The 19,395-nt window shown below is 47.7% G+C and overlaps 1 protein-coding gene across 1 annotated transcript in view; it reads left to right on the top strand.

The window, feature by feature from the left end:
• Window positions 1-6,273: 6,273 nt before the first annotated feature.
• Window positions 6,274-19,395, top strand: part of LOC109315842 (protein phosphatase 1 regulatory subunit SDS22-like) — a 33,255-nt gene continuing 20,133 nt past the window's right edge. The window contains exons 1-8 of the mRNA XM_019543781.1: window positions 6,274-6,452; window positions 7,261-7,293; window positions 7,905-8,015; window positions 9,601-9,790; window positions 11,564-11,764; window positions 12,209-12,451; window positions 13,256-13,321; window positions 13,874-14,039. Coding sequence (XP_019399326.1) covers window positions 6,397-6,452; window positions 7,261-7,293; window positions 7,905-8,015; window positions 9,601-9,790; window positions 11,564-11,764; window positions 12,209-12,373 — 756 coding nt within the window. The 5' untranslated portion in view covers window positions 6,274-6,396 and the 3' untranslated portion in view covers window positions 12,374-12,451; window positions 13,256-13,321; window positions 13,874-14,039. The remainder of the gene's footprint in view (window positions 6,453-7,260; window positions 7,294-7,904; window positions 8,016-9,600; window positions 9,791-11,563; window positions 11,765-12,208; window positions 12,452-13,255; window positions 13,322-13,873; window positions 14,040-19,395) is intronic.

The raw sequence follows: 19,395 nt of genomic DNA on the forward strand, positions 1-19,395 counted from the left end.
CTGGGGGTGTTTAAGAGGAGGTTAGATCTACATCTTGCTGCGGTCGTTTGACCCCAGTACTCTTTCCTGCCATGGCAGGGGGTCGGATTAGATGATCTGCTCAGGTCCCTTCCGACCCTAGAAACTATGAAACTATGAAACATGGGGTCGAGCACCCCCATATGGTTCTCATATTGCTCTGCAATGACATTTGCCTATCAAAATATCCTCCTGCAAACCAAACCATCTTTCCCAAGTGAAATGTTTCGGTGGCCTCCGGTGCAGAGCGGTTGCGGGCTGTCTGGCCCATCCCGTCTCAAGAGACTTGGGATCTGGTCCTCGTTGTGTCACTGCGTTCCTCTTGCACTTGGACTTCCAGTTGCAAGACTTGGTTTCACAGCCGGGAAGAGGCTGGAGAAGAGTTGGGGCTCTGAGGGCTTTCAGCCTCCTAGAAAGAGGCCAGGCCAGTCTCTCCCGTAGCTGTGGCCCCTGGAGTCCTGCCTGCCTGGCTGCCCCAAATTGAAGGCTTCTAGTATCTGAAACTCTGGTGCAACCCAACAGAGCCAGTGGCTGGAGGCTCATGGCTCCCAGCTGTGTGATGGACCCGTTAGAAACCCAGGCAGGGCTGTCTTGGGGTCTGGCCAGGAATTTGGCAAAAGTCCATTGCACTCAAGTGAAACATGAACAAAACATTTCAACCTTGACAATTTGCCTTTGTCGGATGAAACTTTGCTTTGCTGGAAACTGTCCAACCCCGCTCTAGACAGAAAGGCTCCCATCAGCTTCCTTTGACTTTGGATCGGACCCTTTGTTATGAATTTGTATCCCATTAAAAAGCATCGCTGCTCGTTAGCAAGGAACAAAGAAGAATGGTCTAGCCTGGAGCGTTGTAGCGTGTCCGGGACTTCATCTCGCTGAGCCCCACGCTGCCGTGCGGGTCACAATGATGGATCCGATTTCTCATCATGAATAACCTCCTGCATACTTGTGCCCCACGATTATTGTTCTCTTCTTGTATTCATTTCCTCTATGCTTCAAAGTTTTTTTCCCGCCGCGATAAATCTGCTGCACTTCAGTTCCTAAACGTATGAAGCCGCAGAACAAATTGCTTCTTTCGAACTGCTTTGGTGTAACAATAAAAATGAAAGCTCAGCCCATAAAGCATCTGAACGATCCCTTGTTGCCTGGCACCTGTGGAAGGTTAACGTCGTCTGGCTGGCAAGTACTTAAAGCCCCTTCTAACATTTCAATTAAGGGATGAAGTTTTGGGAGGAGGGAACTGTCTGGATCGGGAGATTCATGAAGGGAGATGGAGCCTTTTACATCTCTGTCATCAGCTCAGCTCCAGCCCTGGTCAGCAGCAGCCAAAAGTCATCATTATCCAACAGCTCAGGCCCAGCAGCCTTGGAGAAATGAGCTACAGACCTCGGTCTGGTTCCAGGTGAACGGGTGCATGTAGCCACACAACATCTCCCGCCCCGAGGAGCAGCCTGAGAGAGGTGGAGGAGTGTAAGGGCAAGTCACGGAGACTGGTTTGCCGTCTTCCTCTGAAGGTGGAGTTTGAGGGACGTTAGCTGGCCGCTGGGGTTGTGTTGACCAGGGATGACTGGAGCCGGTGTGGACCTGCAGGCTGCAACCTTAAAACTAGGTAGCTCCTGGCTCACTAGCAACGTAATCCTTTCAGCTTAGAGCTCGGTGCTAGCTAAATCTCCAGGCAAGCTGGCAGCCCTCCCTGAGCTCAGCATCCCTGTTATCAGTGTGTGGGCCCCCTAGTTCAAAGCTAGCTTGGGTAGACAGACCCTGGGAATGATGCCTGGATTCCCCTTGCCCTCCTGCTTGTGAGGGCTTCATTTCTTTCCACCTCCATCAGTCCAGCACCTTGCATGCCAGTGCTAGAGTTTCATTTAGAAAGACCATTGCCCTAAGATTTTTTTTGGTGCTCTTCTTGCTTCCTATGATTCTTAAGTTTTTCTCTTTGAACCCAGCCTGGCTCCTACAGAAATCAGTGGCAAAACACCCATGAGCCTCCATGGGTATAAGCCGGCTGCTTCTTTGTGGGCATTGCTAACACGTGTTCTTGTGTTGTGGAGGGGCCTGATGCATCCTTCGTAGCGCATGGTGTCTTCAATAAGACCTAGAAGTTAGGTCCCACTGCTCCCTGTCTTGAAACAGATGCCAACCTGGAGCCTCTCTCCAGTGAATTATTTGACAAAAAAAGACCTTAGATTCTCAGGCTTGGCCGATGCATCTGGTCATGTTGTTTAACACGCTGAACTTGAAATCTTTTACTTATTGTTTGCATTGTGGTAGCATTGAGGAGTACTAGTGAAGGATGCAAGGTCTTGTAATAGTGGATGATGCACACATGCATTGCAAAGACCATCCCTGCCCTACTCAACTTGCAATCTTGAGCTGGAATCTGATTCCTTAACGAAGGCTTAGCAAACAAACACCTTCTCAGAAACATAAAGAAGAATCAGACAAAGGGGAAAGCCTGTTTTTCGGGCAACAACAGTAATACAACTGCGTTCCAGAGCTGCTATTGTGTTTAAATGGGTATTGAGTTAAGTAACTCTGGTAGCAAAAGTTACAAGTTGCAAAACTGCGCATGCAATGACCCTCTTCTATTTTACACGCTAGTAAATTCATAGTTATGATCTAGAGTAGGCGCGATCCACCTACACCACTCATGCCACGAGTAGCACAGGCAGCCACTGTGTGGGGCATTCAGCAGATCAGGGAAGGAACAGGAAACAGATAGGACAGGGAGCAGAAAGCAGAGCAGCAGATTGGAGTACCACTCCGAGAAGGTGTGGAGCTTACCTTGTGGTGCGTCTGCCAAAAAGATGGATCCCACTGGACTAGAGTTTCTCATACTTTGTCTCCATTTAAAGAGGAGTTTTGCGCGTGCGGAAGATTTTGAGAGGTTTGAATTTTCCTTTGGGGGGAGGGGAATCATGGCTGTTATTCCTGATGTAAAAGGTAATCCTTTTTGTCCATCTGTACATCCTAATTACTGGATAAGCCTTTGTCTGTGCTCATGGAGTCAACGAAGCCCTGATAGGTCACGCCAGCTGAAACCCTGGGCCTATACACATGTTTAACATCTTGATTAGCAAATTGATGCATTCATAGACTTGTAGAGCTGAAAGGGACCTCAAGAACCAGCTAATTCAATCCCTTCCTTGCAGCAAGCGATTCATACCTGACCCATTAGAATACCTAGAATACCTTAAATCCCATTGATTTCGATGGGCATGCCCTAAAAAATACATCTGCAAGGGTTCGAAACCTTCCTCTTGTGCAACCGCTGACAAATCCAGGGAAATGTCAGTGGAAACATCTGATGATTCCCTGTATGATAGACAGGGATCCTGGTTTTCTCTGATTTAAAAAAACAACCCAATTTTTGGTTTAAAATAAGTAACCTGCAATCCACATTGGTCCACAATTAAAATGAAACACTGCTATATATATTTATATGTATTCGTGGTGCTGCTGTGATTCAAATGAAACACCACTGTCTATCTGTCTGGCTGTCTGTATGCATGTATGCATTAGTGGTGTTTGATTTTAATCATGGACCAATATGGATTTTGGGTTACTTAAACCAAAAATCGGGGATTTTTTTTTACATCAGAGAAAACCAGGATCCCTGATGATAAATATTGTGGCGCTATGTTGCATTGGTTCTACTAAGTCAATGAAAGTATCCTGCGTCCCACAAATGAACAACGTTGTTCTAAGTTTCGCCAGAGATATTTGAGATAAAAGGCAAGGTGCTCGCCGTAAGGAATCTGTTTCTATCTGTTGCTCCTCTTTAACATGGGTAAGTATTTCCTGGGTTAAATGGACCCCCGGAGGCATTTAGTGCTCCCTACTTCTGAGCTACAGTTCAATGCAAGGTGGTGAACTCCTGTCGATTAAGATTTCATGTTGACTTACTGCATAATTTAGAAATCCTGTCTTCAGCTGTGCTAAGGACCATGTCGTGGTGGTCTTGGAATAAGTGGGTGATCTCCAGGTGGCGAAGTGAGTTCACTCCTTTTAAGTCCAGGCTTTAAAAGGATTTCCTCCCAACCCACACAAACGTGTGCAAGCCCCGATTCTGTAAAATTTTTCACTGAATTGTGTTCTTCATCTGGCGGGGCCTGAATGAGAGAGAGAGAGCTGTGAAAAAACAGTGCATTGCCCTCAGCACCTTTTGATGTGAAAAATATTGCCGTTTCGTTTCAAGCGACAGTTTCAGCCCTCCTGGATTTTGCGAAAACTAACAGAAGAGCCGGCTTCTAACATCGTGAGAAGACGCAACATTGTGATTGAAGGGTGAGCAAAAATGCTGCAATTGGTACCCGAGCGTCAAACCCATTTGTGACGAGAGTCTGCTTGTTTGTACTTGGGAACAGGCAGCTTTTTAGGAAGAAAGAAACTTTTTCAAAGGTCTTTTTTAAAAATTTAAGAGTGGCCAATTTGGGAGAAGGGAATCATTTTTGAGTTCTTTCCGAAATGGGGGTAAATACGTCCAGTTTCACACGCTTTCACCTTTCACTGTCAGTATGTCCTTGATACATGCAAGGGGAAGCCAGGGGTTGCCAACATAAGCCAGGCATGGTGTGAGGTTTTCTAACTCATTGGTGGCTGCGAGGTACTGGCGTCTCCTCTGCTCTCGATCCCCAGAGGATAGGAGTCTGTCACAAATCCAGCTAGAGGAATCCAGCTCAAACTGGAGATGTTAATAGTTGCTGCTCTGGAGGTACCTTGTTCAAATCCCGATGGGTTGCCCAAGATGACTTCTATTCAACTGGTTGGTCCTGCACCAATTTTTTTTTTTTTAAATTTTGGAAAAAAGTGTTCATGTTCCAGCTCAAATTAACCAGATCTGTTCCAAATCCCTTCGGAAAACATGTGTGGCCCTACTACCAGCAAGTATTCTTCACCCCAGACTTTTCAGCCCAGGGCTTAAGATACGTCCAAATCTTTTGGCGAGCATCCTACATGCCTGGAGGCTTGGGGTTTGGGTACCTCCGAATTTTGCTTGCCCTCAGCCGTACGGCCGCAGGAGCAAACCTGGGAGGAGTCTCTCATTTCCTTCAAGTCGGCACATAGCCCAGATCCTCCTGCTGGAAGCTGGCCAATGGGAAGCTAACTATGAGGCTCTTGTAGGGAGTCCCGTCTGCATTTGGACAAGGGTGCACCCTCTGCTACATGGTGCCGTTTTTAAAAAGCATTTGAGGTTGGGTATCAGACCAGTGCAGTGGCTACACTTGAGCTTAGCCCACAAAAGGTACAGATGTGCCAGTGCATCACACCCACCTACCTTCGGTAACTCCAAGGGGTTGAACATTACAGTCATTTAAAGCCACATGAGCTACAGCTTGCACGTAACTCATGTCTGTTTTCTGAGCCACAGAAGGACTCAGCTAACACCTTGGGTTCATGGGTCCCCACCGTGATAGCTGCTCCTGTTTCCCTTGAAACTTTGTGTGCTGGAATATGGAATCCCTGCCCTTTGCAAACAGGAGGCATCTGTTATACACGCACCCCACAAGACGGTAACAGCTTGAGTCCCAGCTTGTCCCACCTTTGTTTACCCTGCAACCTCTGACTCTTCTTGTATCTTGCAGAGACATCTAGTGGCTGGCAAACAAAGGACAGTCAGCATTTGTTTGCAGCAACACCTGGGCAGTACAGCTGCCTCTTAACAGCAACATCCCCCCCCCGAGCATTCTCTATACTGTGTATTCAGGTGATGCTCCTTATAACAGCAAAAACAGCCTAGGGGCAATGCAGCACTAGGACATCTTTTGCTACTAATAGGCATCAAGAGTACAACTAATACTACAAGTAAATCTATCATTGGGCATGTCTACACATGCGCTTTACTGTGCAGAAGACTAATTTGCTGCACAGTAAAGCGTCACTGTCTATAAGTGTGTGGCAATTAGGCCAGGGTAGGCTAATTTACTGTGCTGTCAGATAAGTACTATCTGATGACAGAATAAACTACGGCACTTAAATGCACATGTAGATGGTGACGGCTGCATTAGTTTTCTGTGGCTCACATTGCACCATAGTCTATGCAGTCGCACTAATTGCACATGTAGACATGCCCGTTATGTGTCAGCCAGCCCTGCCGCTCATTTTTCCTTTAGAGCAATGGTGTTCACACCAGCAAGTGCAAATAACTATATTATGTCAGGGGTGGATTCTTTCCTGGGACATGCTGCAGCAGAGATATCCAGCACCAAAAAGTGATGATTCCCTTTAACCCACCTGTGCTTCTGTCTTCAGGGCATTTCCCAAGAATGGGGAAGAAGATAAAGCGCCACTTTGTTGAGGATCAGGTGGTGGCGATCGACCCTCTTCCTTTTACCTGGAGGGTGAAAGGGCCTGGACCTCTACTGTCTGGATTTGAAGATGTCTCGACTTAAACAACTGGTGTTTGCCTTTGAATTCGGATCTGTGGACCCCAGGTAAAAAGACTGACAGCCACACAAAAAACCCTTTCAGCTCCATCGGAAAAGAGGAAATAGCTGACTGAGCAGGATAGAGGTAAAGCATGTTGTGAAGGACAGCATGTCACGGAGGCTCTGATAAAAGGGACAGGTCTTATGTGTGGACCGTGCCTCTGGTGTGAACACGTGTGAGGAAATCGTAGGCGGTTTGATGAAGTAGTGGCATTGACAGGTCCTCCTACCAGTGACCGTGAGAGTGGAAGCCTTCAAAATACTTCAGGACATCTACCTACTTGGCCAGTTCTTGGGAACCGGTTCCTTTTAAGTAGTCTCAAAACTGCCACCCCCTGGGTTTTTGACTGTCCATGTAACTCACCTAGCTCCTTTGTCTCCTCCCCTTGTAGCAAACACCCTGTCCAAGTCCAATGCTGCTCATTGGTTCCAATAGAGATAGGCCCAGCATATTAAAAATGACTATAGGTATAAAGGCATTTATGCACAAGCTGCGGGAGTGGTGGTGGGGGACGCTTTAATTAGAGCGGCTCTAATTAAAGCACCCAGAGTGTCTTGTGCATCAGCATCCCAGTGCTGAAAAAATGCTGGCGTTCAACAACTTTAGTTAAAGTGACTTTAGTTAGTGCTGATATACATGATGCTGGAGCCAGCTGGCGTGCAGTAATTGCCATGGTCCGGCAGACTCGATTAATTGAGTCTGCTCGAATGGGCTGTAATTACAGAGTGTCGAAGCAGCCTCGCTGCACGTGTATACAGCCCTCTCAGTATCAGGGCTGGCTGATGATCAGATCTGCTTCCTTTTGTCTTCCAGGCAGTCGTTCCCAGTGACTGAATTTCCTGCAAGGTAAAGATGAGGTTATATGATGTATAAATGTTGGCTCTGATGGTTTGGGGGGGATTTGCAGAGTGCCAGCTTCTGGATTTTCTCGCTTTGTGAGAAAAACTTCAATAGCGTGTTTCTGCCCCTCCTCCCCATGCTATCATGAGACATACCAGGATACCAATCAAGCCTAATGAGACAGAGGCCTTATACAGGGCTGTTCAGAGATCTTAAAGCCATTGCACAAAGGTGATAAATATCCCTGATCCCACTTTATAGGTGGGGAATCTAAGATGCAGAGAGGATGAGAGACAGCTTGCAGATCTTAGCTGTTGTAAATCATCCTGACTCTGCCAACAAATGTGAGATACAAGCAGCAACATGGATTTATGTCAGCTGCGATATTTGGACCTCTGTCTTTGCACTTTTAATCTCCTCTTTTCTATATGATATTGTTTTGGGTGGTTTCCAGTTGAAAACTCCTTGATCAGGCAGTGCTGATGTTCAGACTGCCTGTGTATGTTGCTACTTGTCAAATCTAGCGAGTACGTCACAGGCTAAAAATGCCAGCTATTTAGAAAGGGAGCAGTGGAAGTTGGAAATAACTTGACTTTTCCCCCCTTCTCATTCCTTAGGATCGTTAAACCTGACATCTCTTTAAATGAGCTGGAAGAACTGCAACCTGAAGCGCTTTTTCCTTTTGAGAGTCTCTCTGAATTGGATGCATCCCTCAACGCTTTAGGCGGGTGCGTATGACTTTTCCGCCCGTGATTGATGGGGTCTCATGAAATGTTCTTTCAATAAAAGAGGAGGAAAGGAATTATTTCCACAATTGCCCTATGAGCGAGGGATTGTTAGCATCGGTAAAGCGTTGGCAGGTTTCTTCTCTTTTAGCCCCCACCAAAGCACTTTATGTTTAACAGGCTTCCCTCTGCTATCTCAGTCCCGATCCCCCCCACGCAGCTCTATGAGTGTGAAAGCATCACTGTAGTATTCCCAAGCTAGTACACATTACAAGTCTAGGCCAAATTATCTGGTGAGTGTAGCCCGTCCACTTTGGAGGAGCGATCATTCATAAAGTGTGGCAGAGGAAAGACATGAGCGATGAACACCAGACTTCATTTTTCTTATAGACTACGGCTGGATTTGAACCCCTGCGTTGCAGGGGGAAAGGTTAGTATGCTACCTCATTGCACTACCCAGATGATGAAGACAAAGAACTGTTTAATTGCTGGGCTTTGAAATGAGGTATCATTCTCAAATGTTGCTTGTTGCCTTTCACATGCCCTATAGCAACGCTTCGTCCATCCTAATTAGTGGATGAGCCTTTCTTGGTGCTCACGAAGTCAATGGAGCTCTGACAGGTCATGCCAGATGAAACCCTAGGCCTGTATACATGTTTAACATCTCGATTAGCAAGTTGATAGACTCATAGAGCTGTACGGGACCTCAAGAACCAGCTAATTCAACCCCTTCCTTATAGCAAGCAATTCATACTGGACTCATAAGAATATCTCAACCTTAAATCCCATTGATTGTGGTGGGCATGTCCTAAAAAGTACATTTGCAAGGGTTCGAAACCTTCCCCTTCTGCAACCACAAATCCAGGGAAATGTCAGTGGAAGCATCTTATGATTCCCTGTACAATAAACAGGGATCCTGATGTGTGAACCTAGCCATTGGGCTAGGAGGGCAGATATAAAGCGGGGTTGGCGGGTGTGTAAGGTGGTCATCTGAAGTTTCCGTGCTTCCAGATGGTATTATCCTGAGACGCTGGGCTGTTCTGCATGTGTCAGCCCCCAACAGGAAGGATCAGAGCTGTTTTGGTGCCACACTGCAAGTCGTAGTGCTGAAGAGATTAGGCTAATCAAGCTCAGATGCTGCACTGCGCAACCATGGGGATGCTGTTTCCACACCAGCTGCTATGTGCAGAGCTAGCTTAGTGCCTCTGCAGCACTGCCAGGCCTCTGCACCAGGCCTGATTATAGCACCACAAGGGAGACGGGCTGTGAGACTGGGTATTGTGGGGCAGAAGGTGGAGAAAGGCTAGACTGTGGGTTTGAAAAGTTTGGGAAGCACTGTTCAGTACTGAAATGCCTGCCAGGGGATCCTTCCCCTCCTAGAGAGGGATGCGAGCTGCAACACTGCGGTCTGGCCTTCACATGCCTCCAGGCCGTTTGCAAAGTTTAGACCTTGAGTTTAGCTTTCAGTCCACTCTAAGAGCCCTCTGGTTTCCCCTTTCATTCCTCAGCTCCATTGCTGACGTATTTTATTCAGCAGCAGAGTCCACCATGCTAATCTCCTCCCCAACTGTTTTGTCTCCAGCTCCAGCATCCTGGGGATTGGTGTTCTTCCCAACCTTGCTGTATTGAACCTCAGCTACAATGCGCTGAGCGATGTGAGAGACTTAGGGAGCTGCACTCACCTGCTTGTCCTTAACTTGTCTCACAATCAAGTGCGGACCCTCGAGCACATGCCCCTCCTGAGTAACCTGACGCGGCTTCACTTAGGGTCCAACAAGGTATTTTCCTTCCTCTCATGGTGGTGCAGGACAAGGAGGTACTCACAGCAGTGGAGACAGGAAAGTATGTGTATATGTATATATATATATATATATACACACACACACATATAATCAAGCAAACGCTCTACCCAAGCTGGGATTTTAGCGAAGACACTTCCTTTGAACACCTCTGCTCTTGGCAAAAAGTCACAGAATCAGAAACCTAGGGCTGGAAGGCACTTCAGGAGGTCACACCTAGTCCAACTCCCTGCTCAAAGCAGGATGACCCCTGACTCAACCATCCTAGTTGAATGATTGTCTAACCCGCTGCTAAAAACTTTCAAGGATGGCAGTTCCACAACCTCTCAAGTAACCTGTTATAATGCTCATTCACCCTCAAAGTGAGAAAGTTTTATCCTAATACCTAACCTAAGTGTCCCTTGCTGCAATTTAAGACCACTGTTACTTATCCTATCCCCAGCAGTCCCAGAGAATAGTTTACCTCCATCCTCCTCCTGCAGGTATTTAAAGATTGTTATCAAATCCCTGCTCTGTCCTCTCTTCTTCCAGCCTTTCCTTTTAAGTCATATTTCCTAGACTGATAATCATTGACCCAGGATCTTTAACAGCCATGATTGGCCAGGAATTAGGATTTAGGCCTCCTCTGAAAGAGCAGGATTGTCTAGATTCAACCTTGGATGTTGTCGGACTTTATAGGGTATAACCTAGGATGGGAAGAAACCTCCTGACTCTATCAAGTCCATCTTTCCCTATGTTGAAGTCAGTCATGTCATATGATTCCATTCTTACATGGCTCAGCCTTCTTCTGATTTCCCAACTAAATTTATTCATGGCCTTTCTGTAGCTATTTGTTCCTGTGCTGACACTTTCTTCCACTTCAGATCTTTTCCATCACTAGTGTTTCTCTCTCGAGTGGCTATAAGGAGAGTAGATAAGAAGTGCGGGGTCTGTCCACCCAATTCACTGCCCTGCCTGTGTCTGAGACCTTCCAGTCCCCTAAAACTTCCAGAAAGATTGAGAACACGGTCATACAGGTGGTGGTGGTGAAAGCTGTGCTACCTCCTACAATGAATAAGGCTGCTCCTCACTGCACCCATCCTAGCAGCATACTAGGACTCACTCAGGGGTCACTCAGCAGGAAGAGCTGCCATCGCAACTTCTTGTCTTACCTGGGCTCTCCTTGGGCAGGTCCAGGCCCAGGTCTGCCCAGTTTATTGGCCTCCAGTGCTGACTAGGAGCGCTGATCTGAACCCTTGCGGTAACAGCAATGCAATCCATAGCAAACCTGTCTCCCCCATCCTGTCTTTCCCTTAGGACAGGGGTGTGCAGTGTGCAGGCTGCAGACTTGACCCACCCTGTGCAAGGCTTCCAGATGGACTGAGAATTTAGGAGTAGGACAATGGGGAGTGAGTTGGCTGCTGAAATCTGGGAAATGGTGCTGGGGACATGTCTGGTGAGGGGTGAGCAATGGCTCCAGTAACCCTCATAGTCACTGTGGCTCACCAACATCTCCATGTCCAGATCCTATCTGTAAGCAGCCCTGCGATCCAGATGTGGACCAATGGGTGAGATGACACCTCTGCCTTAAGATGATGGGCCTTCTGACCCTGCAGTATCCTGTAAAACCCATCGCTTTGATGCGTAGCTCCACTCGCTTCCCCCAAACTCAAGCCAAGTGCACATTTGATGCCCGACTTTCGCAACAATCACCTGCTCGGTCCTAGTTGGGAATCACAGACCGTGTCCTTTCCTGTTTCCCCCCTGCTGCAGCTGAGCTCCTTGGAAGGCATGCAGAATCTGCCCCAGCTCTGCGAACTCTACATCCAGAGGAACCGGATTTCCAGCTTGCTGCCACTCTCCTCCTCCCTGGCCCTCAACATACTGGATGCTTCCAGCAACAAGATTGCCTGCCTGCAGTACACCCTGCATGTGCTCAGGGGGCTTCGCAGACTGAGACACCTCAAACTTCAGGTAAGACTCCCATTGTCAATAAAATGCTGGTAGAAGGGCAGGAGAAGGGGGTGCTAAAATGCAGGCGTGCACAAACTGGAGGCCATGTCAGCAGCAGGCCAAGAGATCTCTACAGCTCCCATGCAAATTTGTGCCTTGGAATGAAAGGTCTGTGGAGTGCAGCTTGGCCAGTTATAATCCAGTCTCCCTAAGAGAAGGAAGCCCCAGTGGCTGCTGTGAAGTGAACCGGTTTGTTCCCCAACCCCTGTGTGGGTCTGTGGACAGTAAAACTAAATATTGAGGGCTCTTCCTATGGGTCCCAAACAGGTATCAGTGCATCTGGTTGTCGATGCGGGTCTGTGGGCTGCATTTGCTCAGGCTAAGGGTGGTTGCTTCAGAGCACCATGTTGTCCAAAACCACATGCACTTTATTGCTCCCTCTCATCTCCACCACTACTTTCAAAGGGCAACCCACTGGCTCGGGATAACCGCTGCGCCACTGCAGTCAAACAGGCCCTGGCTGTGGAGACCCTGGACGATGTGCTTCTTCGGTTGGGCCCTGCTCGGGGAATCGCTGGCCAGTGTGATGGACTCAAGCCAAACCAAGGAGGATCTGAAAATATCAGCTAGGAGGATCTTCCTGGAGAGACTGCAGCACAAGAGAGATGACACAGAGAGTGCCGTCCATCACCTCCACAGCAGAATACTGTAAGGAGTATGAGGCCTTCCCATTTGTCTGTGGGGTGTGAGGACTTAAGCAGTACCAGCTTGCCGATGGGCACAGCTTGATGGCCAGATTTGGGTTTGGGAAGGAGGAGTTCCCTCTCCTGGAGGTATTGGCACATGCCCTGTGAACTTTGGTATACCTTGGACACCTATGGGAATGCCTCTGTCCGGGTTAAGAGACTTATGCAATCAGTCTCTTCATCAGAGGAGGGAATGCCGGTTTCTCATAGTTGTTTCATAGATATTAGTGATGAAGGGACCTGAGCAGATCATCAAGTCTGACCCCCTGCCATGGGAAGGGATGAATGCTGAGATCAAATGACCCCAGCTAGGGGTCTTGCTATGAGTCCAGACTTTAGTGCCATACATAGTGGTCCACAGTCATGCATCTGGGGACGTGGGAAAACTTTTTCACTTCTAATGGCATTGTATTAGGGCGTTTAGGAACAAGGAGTAGGTAAGAGCCTTTTAGCCAGGCTAGGACCCTGGAGGCATGTGCACAAGACATTCCTGTTTGTTGTAGGGTGAGTATATGGGCATTTCCTCTCGTGTCATGAGCAGAGACAACGCTGTGTGACTCCTGCTGATGCTAACAGATGCGCAGCGAAATCCTTGCACACTGCCCTTTATGTGCCATCTCCCCAGGCAGCCTGCAGCATGTTGGGTGCCAAGTATTGTGCTAAGATATAAGCATGGATGCTTGCTTTGCTGCTCAAGTCATATTGAGTCTCCTGAGGAATTCTCCCTGTGGTTCAAAATAACATAAGATTTCCCTCGCTCTGACAGGGACCTGCGAGAAGATTTGGCAGAATATGAAGACACTCTCAAAACAGAAATGGACGGCTGTATAAGGTACCTTGAGCCTTTATTGTACCAGGTACCTTTGTTACACTATTGGAAATAAACCAGCATAATACACCAGTTTGTAAATGTTCTTCTATACTACATCATTGATATATCAGGGCCTGGATGAAATTATAAGACATAGGAAGATGATTTATAGTTTTTACATTAGCAAGGAGGTAGATTGGATGATCTAATATGTATCTTCCGTATGTAATGTCTCGAATAGGTCACCCAACCCATCCCACTGCAGGGGACTCATTGGATATTGAACTGATGCAATGTCTCATCTTGGGCAAGAAGAAGTGTTTCAGCAAGGCAGTTACAGCCCAGACGTACCATGAGACAGATTTCATTTTTATTACTCCATCCCTATGAGATTCACGTCTTGCTTAGCTTAGGATCTTGTCTGCAGTGGAGTTTACATAGACTACATCCAGAATACTAATTATGGGATTAAGTGGCATAGAAACTCTATGCTAGGGCATTAGTGAGGTCCCCTTCAAATGACCCAGGAGGAAACAGTCTCCTAATGCACTATCAAATCCTTTCCCTTTCCAGATACATAGATGCTCTCCCACCTAAGGATTTCCAGGGGCTGACTAACCCTGACATGATCCCGAATGCTATGGAGAAGTTCCTGTTCACCAAATTCTGGCAGAGGTGGCATCAAGGCCAAAGGAAACGAGCCAACCTTCCCTATAAAGCATTGACCAAGCCAGATGAGGTACGAGTTGTAGTTATCAGTGATCATTACATGTGTCAGATGTAGCAGGAAGTTTGTTTTATAACACTGTCATGCTTTAGTGTTGGGATGGTTCGGGGCAGAAGAAAGAGAAGTCAGCCTCATGCAGGGAGCTTTTCTTCATCACAGCGATGGCAAAGGGAGGTCTTTAAACTAGATTCGAGCTGCTGGCCTCATTCTTGTGTTAGGGCGTGAACATACAAACATTATACGGTGAAAGAGCTCATGCAGGAGGACAGTTTTGCTTCCACTTACAGCTGGGTAAGAGCGTACATGCAGGCAGTTATTTGGGGGCAACGGATGTGCAGGAAAGCCCCATCCTTTTTGGCACACTGCCCCTATCTCCAACCATAGGGTTATGTCCACACTGGCTCCACGCAGGTCTTAAAGCTGCAGCTGAGAATTAAGCTGTGTCCATGTACTCCCTCTCTGCATATGGCAATACCGGAAACACAGCAGGCAGGATCCTATACTAGGGATGGTTCCCACCACCGCTGCTCTTGAGATCTCTGCCTCTGGCATGGTTGAGAGTGGGAGCGGAGGCATCCTCCCTGCTGCCTTCCCTGGTTTAGTGCATGTGGAAAGGGAGCTGGGAAACAGATGACCACAGCTGATGCTTTTGAGTTATTCCCTATATTAGGGCTTACGCCCCCAAACTGGGCTGGTGACACCAGCTCCAGCGCTGCCGCGCCCAGCATCCCCACTGCGTGCTCCTCCGCTGCCTCCTGCACAGCATCAGCGTGCGCCGGCCCTGGAACAGCCCTGTGGCAGGGAGGGGCAGGGGCAGGGGCAGGTGGGCATGCTCTGCACTGCCCAGCGTCTCCCAAATAATAATTTCTAGTGTTGCTTATGGTGGACAGGGTTTTTTTGGTGACAGCCCCTCAAGAGCAATATGGAGCCAATGTGGAGATCCCTTATGGTATGATTTCCTATGATCCCCTAAGTCTGTTGCAGAGCAGGCGGGTGAAATCCTGGCCCTGCTAAAGTCCCACGGGAGTTTTGCCCCTGCATTTCAACACATTTTCTCTCTCCGGTGTCTTCTGAGCGCTCTCCTCTTCTCTGGCTCCCAACTCCCCTTCCCTGATGTCACTATTAACTCAGACTTAGCCGTCTCATTGCTTTCGTGCTCAGGTGCTGGGCACTTGCTGCAGTGAGCTCAGGTGATTGAGGAGGATTCAATACTGTGTGGGAAAGGGAGATCTTTTTTTAGCCATCTCCCTGCCTGTTATGTGCATGTGGGTGATGGGTTGTGTTCCTTATCGCAGGCACAGCATTAAGTTTTCACTGCATATGGAGCGATGGGTGCATGTTACCATTCACCTTGGCCAAGGGAGACAAGCTGTTGATAAATTACAGTGCCAAGTGGCAGGGACTTGATTTCTGGTGAGCGCTGAAGGTCCAATAACACGGTTAACAGTGCTGGTGGAAGCAGCAGTGACAGCCCTGTTAAATAGAGAAGTCCACCACTGCAGACCTGGCATTTTTTCTACAACAGATGCCCTTCCTGTTGTTCCTCTGACAGCCGCCTTAGTCAGCTGGAGTTGTTTTGCTCTTCGCTCTTTGCTCTTTTTTCCAATCACTCAGCGGGACTCGAGGTCTATCCTGATGTTCTTGCCGTGCCAGGGTCTCTTTTACTCCAGGGCCATGCAAGCAGGATCTGCAACGGAGCTAGATTCTGCTGCCCAAGAACTACAGGGGAACAAATGACCGCAGCTGATGCCTTTGAGTTATTCCCTTGGTTACCTGCAAGCAGAGTATTTCAGTGTCTTTGTTTCACTGAAACTCCTCCTCCCTCCTTCTTAATAAACTGACTTTATTAATACAAAAGGGATTGAATTTACAGGTAGACCTTACCATCCTCCTCCAGGCCCGGTTTTCCTTTAGCCCTGCACTGCAGGGAGCTCCAGAGCATCCCCTCCCTGGTACACACCCTCTCTCTTATGGGTTGCTCCTTTTTGCCTGTGCACCAAGCCTGGCATGTATCCCCTTCTGCTCAGTGGCCTTGTGTCTATTTGGGAAGTCTCTTGGGCCACAGCAAGTCCTCAGAAGAGCTGGGAACTGCTGGACAGCCTGTCGGATCAAGGTGGGAAGCTGGAATTGTCCCCAGCACCTGAGTTATCCATGGGCTTGGGCCTCTGGTTGGCTCAGGTGAGCCTGTGTCCTGTAGACCCTGTTGCCTGCATGCCTGTAGATGCCTGTCACTTTGATATGTCCTTGTTCCCCCTGGACTTATCTAGGACATCCCTGTGCGGACCCTGTCCTGTAGTAAAGCAATTGGCTACATCAGCTAATGGCCTGAATTAAAACAGCCCCCAGGCTGCCATCTGACTTGTGCTGAGGGTCCATTCCCCTTCTGGTCTTAACACATTGTTGTAGGTAACTAGGTAAGGACCCCGTGTTATTGCACCAAGCATCTGAGCCCTTTAGGATTAGACGTCGCTGTGGAAAAATCTCGGCTTACCATCTTCCAAGCAGCTGCCCCTCTCCTTTAGACACCCCGAAAGCTAGCTCTGGTTCCTAGTGGTTATGACACGCCTGTCATAGGGCCCCTAGGGCAGCTGGGAGACATGCCATGGAAGCGTGGAAGTCTGCTTGAATATCTGTGCTCCTTTGTTGCCTGGAATTTTTCCGTGCCTGGGCCCTGAAGGCACTTGTGTGGGTGGATGCAATGCCAGGTGGCTCGTAAAGAGTCTAGACAGAGGTAGCCTCCCTACGGAAATCAATCTTCATTAAACAACCCAGAGCCCAGGCCTTGGCGGAGAGGTCGAGGGGGTGGTAATAGAGGAGCCATCTCCGGGCAGCACCACGTTTAACTCCTACAGCGCAGCTTCTGCGACTCTTCACTGAACGAAGTCCGCTTTTCTTTCCTTGAGCAGTGAATTGGGTGCCGGTAGATGTTGCTGGTCGTGGATACACCTCGTTTGCCCACAGAAGAGGTATATAGAGCTAGGAGAACATTGCTCAGCAAATGGGATACTTGGTTAAGAAAATGCAGCTTTGGAGAGACATACCAATCATTTCCTTGCAAAAACAACCTGACTTAAACAAAAAATGTTAAGAAAAAGTTAAAGTAACCCAAAAGCAAAAATAATTATTTCATTTTGGGTTACCCTGCCCACCCTCCCTCCAAAACTTTATTGGGCATGGAACAGATTGCTGTGCTTGGGGGTGGGAGAGGATGAAAACGCTGAAAAATGTTTGTTTCAGGTCCATCTGAGTCATTTTTTTTTTAATTTTCAATTTGGCAGCTCATGCCAAATAATCCCTCATTTCTCCAGAAGCAGCCTGGGCTGTGCCTGTGTATCTTTTCAAAGCACTAGCAGGCCTTTCCCTCCAGGCTGAGTAACAAAGGACATACCTTTCAGCATCATTGGGCCTTTTCGTTCATTGGTAATGACCCTGGTGGAGATAGTCCGTGGCACAATGATAGTATTTTTATTTTAACAAGCTCCAGGCACTTTCAAGATTTGCATTTAGTGCTGGGCCAGTACTGCAGATGGTGCCAGAGTGCAAATTTGGGTCAAAATGTGGATGGAGATTGGATAATCTGAACTGATGGCATCATTCCCGATTTGCTGGTGTCTCAGATTTGAAACCTTGTGGTACATAAGACATCCCTCATTGGGGAGGAGGGTGGGAGGCCTGGACCTGGGAGACGGTGCATTTAAGACTACCATCCTGTTGTAAGAGAAGCACTTAGTGTCACTTAGGTTTGGGAGTGTGCAAGAGGGAATGGGGGCTCTGCTAATAAATGGTATTCACCCTGGGTGGGCTCTGCCTGAATTTATGCTCCGGGCGGGCCCTGCCTGCTGGCTAGGCCCACACTGAAACACCCTCATACCCCAGCCAGTCCCCTGAAGCATATTGACCTGGGTCAGAGCAGCCCTGGGATGGCAGGCTGACCTGCGGGGCTGCTCCAACCAGGCTTAATGTGCTGCACATGAATAAACTCTGGAGCTAAATGCTCTGGAGTTATTTGCTCCTGGCTGCATATTCAAATGATGTGCCTAGGAGCAAAAAACTCCAGAGAAATAAGCACCAGAGTTGATTCGTGTGCACTGATTGCACGTGTAGATGCACCAAGGAGGCCAAATTAGCCACGTGTGTGTCTCAAGGTAGGGACAGCCAAACTCCAAATGTTCAGAGTGTGCTTTTGGCTTTGCTATCAGCATCCAAACATTTCGAATAACTTCTTTGTGGCATCCGGGTTTCTTGGGTCTGCAAAGCTGAATTGGAAACCACACAAGAGGCAGCATCCTTTGTGGGATGTCTGGCTCTTCTGTGTCTGGATATGACTGGAAATGCCATCCGCTGAGTCTTTCTTTTGGTAGGTTGAGACTTCTGGTTGTGAAGTGATGCCGGGTGAGAAAACGAACTTGCCAGATACGAAACCAACAGGTTTAATTTCATTATTACTCCTACTACTACTAGTTTCTCATAATAGCAATAAGCCAAATCATATTCCCTTTCATTTTTTGCTCTTGTCCTCGAGCTTTCCTCAGAAAACAAAATCCCAGAAAATTTAAAAAAGAAACCGTGAAAGGGTAACTCATAGAAAAAAGCAAGGACATGAAATTATCTCAGACCTCAGACCTCCACACCTCATCCCTACCATCCTGTTGGCTACTTCCATCCATGCATAATGCTGACTTTTTAAATGTAGCCCAGAGTAGTAATTTATCCTGATTCAGGGCTGTCCATTGCGTGTCCTTTCCATGTTTGCACCCCTGTAAAGGGAGATATTACTGGAGTGTCTGCACCCTAAAATAACTCACTTAGTACTGTTATGGGTGTTATCTTCTGTTGTACCAACAGCACGGTTAGGATAGACTAAGACAAGCTTATGTCTACATTAGCTAGAGAGAGAAGAAGTGTCAGGGATTACAGCAGTCTTGACAGCTGCGACAGTACCGGCGATGATAGTTGTTTTGGAAGAACTAAAATATCCTGAAGGCATTGGGGTAGATGGATGTCTTGTCTCATCTTCAATGTTTCTGGCAATGTTGCTTCCAAAGCCACCCTTGCGGCATTGCCTATCATGTTTTGAGGCTTCCCTGGCTCTGTCATGCATCATGTTTACTGATGCAGGCAGAGCCTATTGCTACTAGCTTTGTGGTTATTTGCTATGGGGAAAAAAACCCAACTTGCTCCTCTTTCTATTGCAAGATCTCCCACCCCACCCTTTTATATTCTATATTCTTCTGTTGCAAGATCTCCCACCCCACCCTGTTATATTCTTTTGTTGCAAGATCTCCCACCCCACCCTGTTATATTCTTCTGTTGCAAGATCTCCCACCCCACCCTGTTATAGTCTTCTGTTGCAAGATCTCCCACCCCA

Source organism: Crocodylus porosus, unplaced genomic scaffold (assembly GCF_001723895.1).
Source record: "Crocodylus porosus isolate Cpor-Errol unplaced genomic scaffold, CroPor_comp1, whole genome shotgun sequence".
NCBI classification, from domain to species: domain Eukaryota; kingdom Metazoa; phylum Chordata; order Crocodylia; family Crocodylidae; genus Crocodylus; species Crocodylus porosus.